Genomic DNA, 15044 nt, shown 5'->3' with positions numbered 1-15044 from the left:
AAGCATTGCTACCACTCTGAAAGGTTAGTGTTCCAGACCTTTGCTGTGCGTTTTATGCATCTTAGCAAACAGGCAACACTAAAGTTCTCTTCTATACTGGTTTTGAAAAGTTATAATAGGGGAAAATATATTACAGCATGGACATTTGCACTGGTAAACATCTCCCTATTATTTGAATCGCTATATGTATCCTGGCTGATTTAACCAAATCCCTATTTTGGTAGCTTGTATTGTTTTTAGGCTTTGCCTATTTCCATGTGGGAGTTTTGCTGCTACTATTACTATTACCAAATGCATGTTCTGAAGACAACGGGCCACCATGCTCTTGTTTAATTATTTCCATAGGATGCATTTCCAGAAATAGAATTGATTGATCTGTAATCTATGCATGTATTTAAGGCTTTTTGTTAGGTTACCAGGTTCGACCCATCAGCAGTGTACGAGTCCAGTTTACTTCAACTCTAACTGATACTGAACAGTATCATTCCTTTTCCTCTTTCTGATCAGCAATGTTTCTAACCTGACAAACAAACTGGGGCCAAAATCCTGTAGTCGTGGTCTTCAGTGTGTTCTGCTTAATGTATTCAGTTAGAAAGCTCTCTTGTATCTCAAGAGTTCTGCATTTGTTTCCATGGATACAGCAGCTTGTGTCTGAAGCCTTTGTAGTTTGTAGTTCTGTGTTTGGCTGAAACTTCATAGATGTTAAGAGCTACCAAGCTTCTGGGATACATTTGCCTTATTCGGAAAAACAATGTTTCTCCTATTAGAGAATCTGTCACCTGTTTCTTTAACTTTCTATTATGCTTTTTATCATTGCAAAGATAAGCTAGTGCTGAATTGCACAGTGAATGTTGTAAATGTCTTAATCTCTACTATTCAAATCCCTGTCTTATTGTTGTGCTATTTCTGTGTGTAGGTAATACAGTGCAGCATATGCTTTTATAAGTCCAGTAATGTGCTCATAGCCCTACTTATTACTTGTAAGAGGACTTGACATTTATTAAGCACCTACTATGTGCCAGGCATTCTGTTAAATGTGTTTAACATGTTTATCTAATCATAATAACTTTTTTTAAAAAATGGGCTTTAAAAGATTGTTCAATGGTCAGTATCATACAGGTAATTGAATGGCAGACAGAGGCGCCTCTGCTCTTAGTGCCTGCAGACCATGGTACATCAAGAAATGAGTGTGGTAAATTTTGAAAGGACGAAAGTCCTTTTGTCTAAAGCTTGTAATGAAAGACTCTTCCAGGGAGAATACAACAAAATATGAGATAGCTTAGAAGAACTAATACTCAATGGAGAATCAGTTTTGTTCCCCTCACTGCCCACCACACGGAACAAACAAAACACCCCTGCATTACCATTCTCCTCAAAAGAAAAAACAAAACCCCAGCTACCCACACTGGGTTTTCTCTACATCACTAGATCTGACAGCTCTGCGGCTGGCCCCATCTTGCCTGCCTTGCAGCGCAGTTGGAGGCTGACTTATATCCATTGCCTTTTTGTCTTAGACTACTTCTTAGTTTCTTGTTTCACTGCAGTGGTTTGGCCTGCTTATGAACAGAGGCGATGTGTTGGTTTTCAAAGTATGTTTCCAATTGGAGTAGAAGTATAGGACTATCCTCCCTCCAGTCCCTCCTGGGTACCATCGTCCAACTCCTCCCATGGCCCTCCACTCTCAAGCGAGGTTGTATATTTTTATAGTCTTTACTGGATATTTTTTAATACAGTGAAGACTAGCATGTCAAAGAGTTGTAAAACATATAGTCTTCATTTTTACATTTTCATTCACATTTATTGCTTTAATTTTTTAAAACATGTATTGGCTTAAAATGTTATCACACTTATTTAATAGTTATATCACAAATCCTACATTTTCTCTATTTTTAACTGTTAGTAAATTCTTTTTTGTATTTATTTTATTTAATTTAGTTTTGTAAATTCTTAATAACTACCATAAATAGAAAATGTTAGTATTTCTGAGGCATTTACTATTGCTGTAATTATTATTAGTTTATCTTTATATTGGCATTTAAAGGCTAAAAAGTTGTCTTTTTCTTCCTACCTGTGTTTGGGAGTAAAGGGAAAGGCTTTGCTTAAGTGTCTCTTTCCTTCCCTCTCATTTTGGAGTATAATCATGAAGTTGCTGGTGAGTTGGGACTGTTGAAAACTCATGTACACACAAGCTTAACCTTTGCATTCTTGATCCATCCTTCTTAATTTTGGGCAAGGCAGTTGACTATTTAGGGCCCCAGTTTCTACATCTGCAGTATGAAACCTATTTCCTGGAATTCAGCGGATTTGGTGAGCTAGTTTCTGCAAAGCTCTTTGCACACCACTTCAACTATGCCTTTTACAGAGCCACTCAATCAGTGTCTGCTGAGCACTAGCTGTTGGAAGGACAGTCCTTGTTTCAGCCTCCAAGTCACTGGGTCTTAGCAGATTGTTTTGTCTCCTTGGGATATTTGACAATATTTGGAGTCATTTTTGGTGGCAACGTCCAAGAGAAGGAACTGCCATTTCCATCTAGTAGGCAGAGGCCAGCATCCTGTTAGCATCCTACAGGGCACAGAATAGGCTACTGTCTAGACCTAAAATTCAAGAATCATCTGACCTAAAATGTCAGTAGTGCTAAAATTACATAACTGTATTCAAAAGGACAATGAGTAAAAAAATAGAAAATGAAAAAAAAAGGCCTTTGATCCCATTTAGTGGGAAAAGTGATAATAAACAAACAAACAAGCAGGACAGTTTTAGACACTACTACTTGTGATGGAAACTAGGTAGCTGTGGTAGTGACTGGGAGTGGGGTACATTTAACATGAAGAAGCCAGGGAAGGTCTCTTGGAGAGGTTATATTTGAGTTCAGTCTGCCTGAGTGGCAAAACCCTGCCAGCTCATCGATGACCAGGAAAAGCAGTCCAGACAGAGGGAACAGTCAGCAGCAAAGGCTCCAAGGTCTGTTTGACACAGAGAAAAGCTTACGTGATCAAATGGTAAGTAGCAAAAGAGGTGAACAAGACCCCAAGGGGTCAGCATTCTGAAAACTGCCAGTGAACGACCAGTAGCAAAGATGTTCAACTGGGGAGTCATGAGGTCTTTGTCTCAGCTACCCAGATCAGGTGATAGGGAATCGAGTAGTATGGCTGTGTTCCTTATTTATCACTGGATGTGCATGAGAGCTGTTGTCTGTCCCTCCTGCTGGAGGGTCTAGTAGTATTGTCTATTGAAGACTTTGAATTTGAAAGTACAGTGGCAATCTTGAGGCTATTAAAGCAAGGGAATGACATGGTCTAATTTCTAATGTAAAAAGATGATGTCCTACTGTCTTGGAAGCAGTGGATCGCCAATGAATGAATCAGCTCAAATCCTTTCACACAGTTTGTGACAGTTGCATTTGGCTCCCTACTATTTAGGTAGCGCACATGCTTTGCATTTCTTTGTCTGTGAGCCTTTGCTTGGCCTGTGATTCTCTTTCATTCTCTAAAATTGACACAACGACCCTTCCCCTCCCCCATTCTTTTTTCTTGGAGTTGCTGTGTAGCATTGGGTCTGTCTATCACAGTGATTATCCCATTCATCCTTGTAATACAGTACTGCTAGAAGAGCTACTTACCGCTTACCACTAGCAATGCACCAAGCACTCTAAATGCTTCCAGTATATTGTTCTCATTTAATACTTATAGAAACACTTTGAGGTGATATTAGCTCCATTTCTGGGTGATAGAACTCACCTAGCTAGAAATTATTTTGAAGTAGTCTCAACCCCATCCTCCCTTAAACAGCAAACTCTTTGGAAGTCTGCCATAGTTGGGTCTGTTTCTCCACGGGCCTGTGAGCTCCTTGGGGACAGGAACCATGTTTAATTCATGTCTATGCCCTGTGCCTAGCGCAGTGCCTGGCAAATAGTAAGTGCTCTGTAAATGTTTATTGCATTGGTTTTGGATAGTGTGCCCTTGGAATGTTCTAAGTGTTCTATCATCTTGACCACTAGATGTCACTTGAGATACACAAATATGGTTAGAGTCCAATGTGGCTGGTAAGCTATTAAACAGTGTCTGGCCAGTTTCAACAAAGTGAAAATGAGCCTTTGTTTGAGTTTTGAATCTAGTCGTAGCCACCTGTTTTCAAATACTTGACCATGACTTCCTCACTTTCCAGATGTAGTCTTGTATCATTTTCCTCCTGTGAGTGTTGTCTTTGCAGATGTTGTTGCTACAGCTTCTTGTACTTCTGTGTTGTCTGTGCTGTCTGTAGTTGGTAACCGAATCAATAAACATTTGAGCACCTATTGTGTGTCAGGTACTATGCTAGACTCTGGGGATACAGAGATGAATTGAGACATGGCCTTTACCCTCAAGGAGCTCACAGTCTTTTTGGGGAGACGGACAGGTAAATAACTGTACTGTGCTGTGCTGTGTTTTGTAATAAAGAACTTAGAAAGTGCTGCAGAAGCACAAGGGGACATCCCATTGAGCAGCTACTTTGGTACTTAACAAGTGAGAAGAAAAGGGAGAGGACACGAACTACAGCCTGAGGGGATGAGCAAACCCAGGCCTGACTCTTGTTGCTGACAAGTGTCTGGGGAGAGGAGTGGGTTAGGATACATGGAAGAAAATGGCTAGTGATGGGGGTGCGAAAGTAGGTTGGAGTAAGGGCTGGCCACTACTCTACAGAGATTTTGGAGTGCTCTGCAAAGGATCTCTCCTTTGAATTGTCCACCCCAAGCTGTAGAGAAGAGAGAGAGCGTGAAGGAGGATCAAGTGATCCTAAGGTTTGTGACCTAGAGAGCTCCAGGCTTTGCAGACTTCACCCTGGGAGAGAGAGCCTGGCAGCTGGAAAGGTTTACTCAACAGAACACATGAGTCGGAAAGGGGGCTGGCCCAGTGGGGACGGCAAGGAGAGGAGACCTGGCAGGCACGGTAGGAGAAAGGATGGAGTTGGCAAGTTTGGAGTCTAGAGAGGAGACTCAGAGAAGTGGATAATGAACTTGCTCCCTGGGATGTCGAAAGAAGGAATTGGATGTAGGTACACAAGGATTAGGAAGAACCAAGGCTACTGCCCAGCAATTACCCTGCAACAGGACCCCCTTCTGTCAGCCTAACAATGTTGCCATGAGAGCAGTCTGCCAGTTTTGTTTGTGAAGCTTTCTAATCGTTCACACTGACAACCTGGGCCCGCAGCGTTTCTCTCCCTCACTGCTTAGAGTGGGCTGGCATTGAGAGAAGAAGTGCTGTTTTATTGAAACTGGTAAGTGGGGTTTTAGGAGTAGAACATCTGCCCTGCTTGCCTTAGACCCAAAGCTGTTACTAAAGAAGATGGTGGGTGCCAGAATTGTCCACCCCCAAGCTGTAGAGAAGAGAGAGAGCGTGAACTATTCTGGAGCTTGTGTGTTGAGAAAAGTATTTGCCTGACAATGTACACATGTGAGTAGATCTTCTGTTGGATTCAAAAATCTCATTTGTTCTTTGTGTTTTTCCTTTAGGGTTGGTGTTGATTCAGACCAAGAACATTTGGTAAATATGCACTTGTGTTGTCCCTGTGTTCCTGCCCAATGTTCAGTCATTTGGAAAGAAAACTCTCTCTTAGACTTCATGCCTTTTTGGTACTGTTTTGTTTGCCTCGGCTTTGAACTGACATCATTTCTGGCTTTTCTCACTGCTCCATAGAAACAGAGCCATAGTTTAGGCAGTAAGTGGCTATCAAGGGTGACAGACAGCTTTCCTATCTGTAGCCATCCTGGGCTTTTGCCACCGAGGAGAATAGGCTCTTAGGCGCTCCTGGGTGTTCAAGTGACCGCTCTGGCACAGGGAGTCTTTTTCCACTCCAGTTGCGCATGAAGGCTTGTCTCTGATGTCAGCCCCACTCCAGCTGCTCTTCCTGTGCAGCTTTCAAATTGGACGGCCAGCAGCTGCCCTTGAGAGCTGCCTGGAAGCTTCTCAATCTCCAGCTGGTCTCCCCTGCACGTTTTGGGGGTTACACTCTCTTACCCTCAGCCTCAGCGTTTTCAACACAGCTCCTCACTTCCTTCCTTCCGTGTGTCAGTTTCTCAACCCCTCCTATGATCTCCTGACTTGTAGACTGAGCACAGCATAGCTGTCTGCCCTTGTGAGGCTAACCCTTTCTGGTATTTTCCACCCTCTTTTTAATGGTTTCTGATCACTGCTGAATAACTGATTCTTTATTATTACACATTCGATGAGAGATCACAAATGAGGTTTTTGAAGATGGAAAATATCTTTTGAAACATAAGTCCTGAAATAAGCCATGCAGTATTTTCCGTAGGGCATGTGTGCTTTAAACGAAAACATTTACTCGATTCATTTCCTAGATACTAATTTTGGGTGATGACTCTGTGCGTGTATGTGTGTGATATAGTAAGTAGTTGCCCATTTTGTGGTCAGAATCTTAAAGTAGAATTCCTTGGACAAACCAGATTACATACATTCCCATCCTGCCAAGCTTCTGGGATAGGTTTGAGGGCTTGTAGCATCTCAGTGCCTTTGTGATAAAGCAGTACATTAACACAGCCCTGTTGCCATCACAGGGGAGAAGTATAGAAAGTGCCAGATCGGTGACTACAAATTGTGGCAAATGGAAAGAAAGATTTTTCCATTGCTTTCAGAACCCTTTGGACAAATGTTAGCAAGATGGCCGAGTGGGGAAAGGTGCTAGCTGTAAAAGCCTGACATGACAGCCTGAGTCTGAGCCCTGGAGCCCATGTAAAGGTGGAATGAAAGAAGTAACTCCACAAAGTTGTTCTCAAACCTCCACATGCATCTCTCTCCCTCTCCCCTTCTCACATTCACACACTCACACTGATGGAAATAAATACAATTTAAAAAATTAAAGCCCATACGGACATCTCAATTGCATTGTTTACTCAGTAATGCTTATCTCCATTATGAAACTCCAGGAAGATTCTAGTCCATATGGAACTTAGGGGTGCACAGTAGTTAACCGGTAAGAACTATGGATGATTCGCTTTACAAGAAGTGAAGGCAGGGCCAGCATGATGGCTCAATGAGTGAAAGTGCCTGCTGAGCAAGTCTGGTGACCTAGTTTAATCCCTGCAACCCATGCTGGAAGAAGATAACCCCTAACACATACCATAACAGTAGCAGCAGCAGCAGCAGAGGCAGCAGAAGTCATAGTAGTCCCAGTAGTAGTAGTAATAAAATTAAAAAGAAGTGAAAGCAAAAACTAAAAAATAAGGCAGTTCTGTGGGCGAGAAGCATAGCTCACTGGTACAATGGGTAATTGGTTTGCATGAGGCCCTGGTTCTATCTTCAACACCAAAAAGTAAACAAGAAAATAAGAAGTGAAGGCATGAGAAATATACCGATGTATAGGCAAGGACAGAAGTTCTCCTGTGTTTGTGAGCACACGCAATGTTCTCAAATAGTTTTGTAGTTTTTAATGTATGTGTTGACACATGTTGAGGGGGGAAAGAAAGCTAGTTTGGGATTAGAGAGGACAGGAAGGAAAGAAAACCCAGACTCTAAACTCTGTGCCCTTAGGAAATCACAAAACCATGGAACATTAGTTCTGGAAAGGACCTCGGGGAGCCTGCAATGCTTGAATTTTATACATGAAGAAATTCAGGCCCAGAGAAGGAAAGAGATTTTCCCAAACTAATTAATGTTCATGAGCCAGGACTAGGTCTAGATAACCTAATTGCCCGACTACTGAGCATGGTAGCAACTTTGAAAATGAAGTTCACAACACAGCTCTCCAAAGATAGCATGAGATGTTTTCTTTTGTAGGTACCACTTCATGAGCAGTGCAAGTCTTTCAGATGGAGGACGTAGATTAGCCTATATTGGCTTTTCTTTAGTGTGTGTGTGTGTGTGTGTGTGTGTGTGTGTGTGTGTGTTTTCATGTATGTATATGTGCACATGGGCATGCATGTGCCATGGTACATGTGGAGATCAGAGCAACCTTGGGTATAGTAGAATAGGATCTCTTTGATGTTGATTGCTATGTACACCAGGGTAGCTGGTCCATGAGCTGCCAAAGATTCTTCCAATCTCACTCGATTAGCATTGGAGTTACAGAGCATTGATGCCATGCCTGGCTGCGTGTGGGTTCTGAGGATTTGAACTTGGATCTTCATGTTTTGCATGACAAATACTTTTCTCACAGAGACATCTGCTTAGACCCCATACTGATGTTTTTTATATTTTTGAAATTATAATTATATGTTGCACCCCCTCCTTGCTTTCCTCCCTTCAACCTCTCCCATATACCCTCCCTCCTTGTTCTCCCTCTCAAATTCTTTTCTTTAATTGACCCCATGATGACTTTTAAGTGGTAACAGAGTCATAAATTAGCAAGCTTCCTGAGTCATAGAGATGCTTAGAAAAACATTTCAGTTCCCTACACCAAAGCTGCAGGATACAAGCCCCTGAATGTCTAATGTTACCTGTCCTGGACACTACCTTTCTGATGCTTCAAAGGAATGGCTTGAAATAAACCTGTCTGTATCCTGGGTATTGATTTATGTATCATCTGTCTGCAGGGTGTTCCTGAAAATGAAAGGCGAACTACCAAAGCAGAGAGTGCCTGGCTCTTCCGGATGTGGTACAACTTCGATCATAAGTATCCTTAATGATAGAACATGATAGTGAAGGCACAGATAACTGTAGTTTAATACAACAACTTGGTGCACGCATATGTGCATATGTGAGCACCAACATATCTGGGGGGTGTTGGGGAGGAGCCCAGCGACTTGCGCATGCCAAACACATACCTTACCACTAAGCTGCAGCTGCAACCCAGAGCAGAATAGAAAACCTGCCTCAGTGTAGTGGAGAAGACTTTCCCGCCAAGGAATTCCTCTACAAACCCAGGGAACCAGTAGGCACTGGTTATTACAGAGGGAATTCAGAGCCTAAATGGCATGCTATTTTTTTTAAGATAGAGATTTATTTATTGAGGAATCTTTACAGTTTGATGTCCTTGGGCTGATTGGGAGAATCCTGTGTAAGGTATTTGTTCCTTGTCAGTGTGTTTGCTTGGGTGGAAGCCTTAGGGGAGAGCATGAGATGGAAGAAAAACGTGGTGTGCTTGTCACTGCACTGCTCAGGAAGCTGGGGTGAGGGAAGAGTGTATCTTTCCAAGTACTCCTATTCATAATGTCTTTGTGATCACAAACCTTGTATGCTTAGGAAAAATACACTTGCCCTCATGACTGGAATCCCTTCACGATATTCTGTTGACCAAAATTTCTTTTTTATTAATTTATTCATATTACATCTAAATTGTTATCTCATCCCTTGTATCCTCCCATTCCTCCCTCCCTCCCGCTTCCCCCTTCTCCCCTCCCCTATGTCTGTGACTGAGGGGGACCTCCTCCCCCTGTATATGCTCTGTTGACTATATTTTCACCTCCATTCTTTGGCAAGTACTTTAAAATTAAATGACCATGTGCATGCAAAAATTCAAGCATATCGGTGGCATTAAAGTTCCCATTAGGGAGTGAGAGTCTAAGTTTTCTAAATTGTTTAAAGATTATGTCATTACTTTTGACTCCATTACCAGCATCTTGGATGTATGCCATTCCCATATCTCTTGGGGTTTTTTCATTCCTCCTATTTAACATTTTTTAGTTTTCTAGAATAAAACATACATTTTCTATATAACAATTTAAATGATTCCAGTTTAGAAAAATAACTTACTTTCCTATATAATCTTATAGGAGTAAACACCAAAACTAAGCTCTACCAATTTTAACACCTAGAGCCCTGGAAAAATTAATTATTCATCAGTCTAGATTTCAGTAAGCTTATTTAACCAGATTGTTACAATACAGTTGTAATTTAAATACAATGAAGTATGTAAATCTTGAGAAAACAGATTAATGAATTTTGACCAGCACCTATCCCTGTGTACCTCTTATCCATATAAAAATATATGTAAGTATTATAGCACAATAGAAGGTGCCCTGTTTCTCCTCACTCAGTAACACCTCCCCACAATACCCCACCAAGGAGCAACTCTAATTCAGAGTGCCATCAACATGAATTAGCTATACTCGGAATATATCATGTTTAGACTTTCTGTGCCTTTTTTCCTTTGCTGAGCACCTGTGTAATTTAGCCATAATTCAGTGAGCTGAGGCTTGGAACTAGGGCACCATGCATACTAGTTATGCATTCTGTTTCAGTTCTTGTTTTTGTTGTTGACAAAGCCTGCCTAGTTAGCCTCAAACTTATGATCCTCCTGCATCTGCCTCCTGTGTGCTGGACATACAGGCATGTTTTCCCATGTCCAGCCTTTTCTTTATTTTTATAATCACATGAATCTCTCTGTATGTATGTATGTATGGTCTATTTGTTTGTTTTGGGTTTTTTGTGTTGTTGTTGTTTGGAGGCAGGGTTTCTCCTTATAGTCCTGGCTGTCCTAAAACTTGCTCTGTAGACCAGGCTGGCCTTGAACTCACAGATCTACCTGCCTCTGCCTCTCAAGTGCTGGGATTAAAGGCGTGTGCCACCACTGTTCAGCTAAGGACAGAACTCTCCAGAGTTTTCTTTTGCTAGATTGTTTGGTAATTTGATATAACAAGGCCCTGTTCATACTACCAGGTAGGGCTTTTGTCACTTATGTATGTTCAGCGTTCTGAGTTTTCCGTTCTGCTTTTAGTGGCTTTGCGTACACAATGTGTTTAGAGTGAGAGCTTCAGTCTTTATATTAGTAGAATATGCTAGTATTTATTGGTATAGGCATGGATGATGTTGGCATTGAAAGATTTATTAATGTGTGGATTGGGCATGTGTTGTCAGCAGAGGTAAGGTGCTAAAGAGCTCGGAAGACAAACTGCAGGAGTCGGCTCTCTCCTTCTGCGTGGCTTCTGGGGTTGGTACTGGGGCTCTCAGACCTGTTGGCAAGTGCCTTCAACTTTGAACCATTTTGCCAGCCTCACCTTTTGTCTTTAAAATGGTTTTTGAGGTGGGCTTGCTATGTGGCCCAGTCTGACCTTGAACTCACACTCCTCCTGCTTTAGGGATCACAGGTGTGCACCACTGTGTATAGCTAATAACTTCTCATGAGGTCTGGAGATTGAGCCCATGACCCTGAGCATGCTAGGCACGCGCTCTACCACTGAGCTACATGCCCCAGGTTCTCATTTTATAATGTAAAGGATGTGATACGCATTCTTTTCTCTTTTTCTTCCTCTTTCTTTTGTTCCAATCACCATGAATTACCAGTTCTGCTGAAATGAGGATCTGTGATATAGGAGTTCATGATATGTACTTGTTTGTTTGTTTATTTGTTTGTTTGAAGTCTTGGGATTTTGTTTTTCTTTCCTCCTTCACCTCCTTCCAGCTTTGTAGGAAGGAAAGCAACATGATACAGAAATTCAACTCAGCTTCCATCAGAATCCATAATAAATGATCAAAGCCATTCCTGTTAGGATACGTTACCGCAGTATTTATTCTTCCCTCTGAACACCATTATTCTTTACTTTTCCCCTTATTTTCTTTAGCACCAAACTCAGCTTGTGTTCCTTCAGTCCCTGAAAGCAGAAAAGCATTAGGATGTCATGCAATAGGCTCATGAGTTAAAATTAGACCAAGATCAACTAGCAGATATGTCTGCGTTCCCTTAGCTGTGTGACTTTACGTGGCTCATTGAGCACTCGTGTGTCAGTGTCCCTGTCTGTGAACTCAAGATAATAAAAAGGTCTCCTATTTTTGCCTTACTGCTGCCGTGTGGCAGTGAGATGAGCTGGCATATGTGAAGCCCCTTGCCAGCCTGAAGTGTTTGGCATGCTGTGGCACTGATGAGTAAAGTGTATCGTTTGGGGGCTGAGTTGTACTTTAGGAGCAAGTAGAGCACCTGGATAGCACGGGTAAGGCCTCAGGATTGCTCCCCAGTGCCACTGTAACAACAACAAAACTGCCACCGTTCTCTGAAATACATGAAGAAATGAGTGCAGCCCTTCCTTAACCATGTGTGCACAGCTACCTGAAGCCCCTGCTGACCCACAGTGGGCCTCCTCTCACTACCACACTCCCAGCCTGCTGCGGGCCCATTGCCAGGTGCCTCACCAGCCCCCAAGCATATGAGGTAAGTGGCATTTGTTTATTTACTTACTCACTTGTTACTGTCATCTTGAGACAGGTTCTTGCTGTATAGACCAGGCTGGCCTCAAACTGAGATTACAGGCATGTCCGACCTTGCTCCAAAGTAAGTGGCTTTTATGCACTAATTGGAATTCTTTAGCAAGTTCAGTTTAGTAGTCCTATGGGTTTTATTTTATTTTGGTTTGAATTTCTTTGTCTTTGAGGTATAAAATCCACGAGAAGGAAAAAAAAATCCATGAGAGGGAATTTAAGCATATTTTCTTCAAGTAGAAAATAGATATAAATGTGTAAATAGAGATAACAGCCTTTGAAAATGGGCCAGTTCCTTATCTTACAGCAGGTGGTTTTAGTAGGTCATTGTTTCCATGTCAGCTTTGATTTCTTTGCAGTGGGTGTGGATGTCTCCACATCTTCATTAGACTCATCACAGTTCAGTTGAGAGGGTTCTCAAAACAATTTTTCTTAGATTTAGTTACATTTCTTTAAACTAAAAAAGTGATACGATGGAGCTTTCCCTCCAGTGAAAAGTAATCATAGTTGAAATGGTATGCCACATGACACCATGCTTTGCTGGACCATTTTGATGTCTGTTAAGTACAACAGATGTTCTGTGCTTTAGTATAACTTTGAGGTTTTCAGGAAGTGCATCCCTGTGTGGTCCATGTGGCCGGGGGTGGAGATGCAGCTAGACACAATTTAGATTCCATATATTTTCACTATCTACTACATGATTGGTGGTTTGGTAAATATTGCAACCAAGATGAAAGTGAAAGTTATCTAACTAGTCTGGATTCTAATATGTAAACACTTAATTTTTCTTCCATGCTTAAATAATCAGTGATACTGATTGGGCTTCCCTCATTCAACCCCCACCAGGTTTGAGTGCTTTAATGTAATGTTAAGAACATCAGGTTAGGGGCTGAAGAAATGGCTCAGAGGTTAAGAGCACTGGCTGCTCTTCCAGAGGTCCTGAGTTCAATTCCCAGCAACCACATGGTGGCTCACAATCATCTATAATCTGATCTGATGCCTTCTTCTGTCATTCAGGCAGAGCACTGTATACATAATAAACAAATGAATGAATAAGTCTTAAAATTTAAATTAAATTAAATTTAAAAAAAACACCAGGTTAGTGAGAAGTTGCAGTGTAGACGTGGACCTTTCATGGATTCCATCTTCCTCAGCACTTTGTTAGAACACATTCAACAGGCAGTGTGGCAGTGGTTCCTGAGCCAGGGTAGCAGCCAGTAGCTTTGTTTTGGGTTGCTGTACATTTGACACATTGTGCTTGTAGTGTGGGGAGAATACTCCATGCTGCCTTGTCTCCCTCCCATATGGCCCAGGATCTGCATGCAAGCATTGTTCTTTGCCACTGTGCATAGGAGTGCTATTGGCTCAGGCAGGGGCTTGGCTCTCAGACCCCAGAGACCCAATAACTTATACCATCCACACCCAGAAGCTCCATAGCGCTTGCTCCCTCCCTCCCTCCCTCCCTCCCTCCCTCCCCCACCTCTGTGTGTGTGTGTGTGTGTGTGTGTGTGTGTGTGTGTGTGTGTGTGTGTATTTCAGGTGTGGTGGCACATATCTGTGACCCAGTTCCTTGGGAGGTGGCAGCAGGACCAGGAATCCTATATCATCCTCAGATACACAGCAAGTGAGAGGTTAGCCTGGGCTAAATTAAGACCCCCCCCCTTAGTCTCAAACAACAATAACAGACAAAAAATCTGCTACCAACAACCTTTAAAAACCCACAGAGGAAAATGAAACAGCTATGTATCCTGTGGTGTATAGTAATATAGTATGAGTTTCCTGGTGCTCCTGTGACAGACTAAATGGCTTAACAACAAAAAAGGACTTTACAGTTCTGAGGTTAAGAGAGAGGCGGGATTGGTTCCCTCCATCTCATAGCTTCTGATGCTTTGCTGTCAATCGTTGGCATTCCATGATGTTTAGATGCTTCAGCCTAGTCCCTGCCTTCATCACCTCTTTTCTCTTTGTCTTTTCTCTATGCATGTGTGCCTGTGCTATTTATGCTATTACAAACAGTTCTTACAGTGAACAACTGCCTTTTAAATATACTTTTACATAAAATTTGTTGAAGGATATATGCTATAAGTATGATTTTTAAAGGGGCATTACTAGATCAAAAGGTATGTGCCTTTTACAGTTTTTCTGTACCTCAAACTTAAAGGAAACATTAATTAGAAAGTGCTAAAGAGCCCTCACTAATGTGCAAAGGCACCACAGAGCTTTGTTTTAACCAAATTGCAGACACTAGTTAGGTTTTTTGTTACTATATTGTTATATATTAGACAGGAAGTCATTTCGGTTGATTGGTGGCTATGGGCTTACCTTTTCAATTGACTCTTTTATTTTAATCTTTGCATATTTAAGGAAATTTCTAGCACTAGTAAGTTTTTGATAGCAGAAACACACACACACACACACACACACACACACACACACACACACGAATAGAATTCACCAGCAACTCCATCATAGAGTGCTTATGTTGAATGACATTCCAAATATTTCTATACCCATATACATGGTTTTTTTCTTTGCAAATTAGACTATATATTGTTGGCTAGTGACTTGAAGGGGTTGGACGGCACAGCATACCTAATGGCTGGGAGGTGGGAAAAAGACTGGAGAGTGGGAGGGCTGTCAGTGTTTCAGTGCACCCTGCACAGCGAAGGGGCTGCTGAAGGGAAAGGCAGCTGCTGATGGGAGAGAGCACTGAAAGGAACAGGTCACAACTGTCTTTTAAGTCAAGGTTAGGACTTTAGACTTTATCCCAAGTATACTGAGCTACCAGCCAGGCATTTTAACTAGGAGTCATCAGATTGTTTCCTTTTGGAAATGGTTCCCTGAATAGCTGGGCTTACCTTACCATCTTGCCTGGCTTGGATTCTTGTATTGCTTAACTGCTCTCAAAGCTTATATTGTTTG

General features: G+C 41.9%; 1 protein-coding gene across 2 annotated transcripts in view; it reads left to right on the top strand.

Moving 5' to 3' along the window:
• Positions 1 to 15044, top strand: part of SLC9A6 (solute carrier family 9 member A6) — a 57209-nt gene that overhangs the window by 39485 nt on the left and 2680 nt on the right. The window contains exons 13-16 of one of the 2 annotated variants that reach the window (XM_084790263.1): positions 4306 to 4395; positions 5489 to 5519; positions 8525 to 8604; positions 11970 to 12075. In XM_084790263.1, the coding sequence (XP_084646389.1) occupies positions 4306 to 4395; positions 5489 to 5519; positions 8525 to 8604; positions 11970 to 12075 (307 nt within the window). The remainder of the gene's footprint in view (positions 1 to 4305; positions 4396 to 5488; positions 5520 to 8524; positions 8605 to 11969; positions 12076 to 15044) is intronic. The other variant, XM_084790264.1, reaches the window with a different exon arrangement.

This window comes from Acomys minous (assembly GCF_964271855.1).
Source record: "Acomys minous genome assembly, chromosome: 7".
Classification (NCBI taxonomy): Eukaryota; Metazoa; Chordata; class Mammalia; order Rodentia; family Muridae; genus Acomys; species Acomys minous.
Note: the sequence above shows the minus strand (reverse complement) of the source record. Positions and strands in the feature narration are given on the sequence as shown.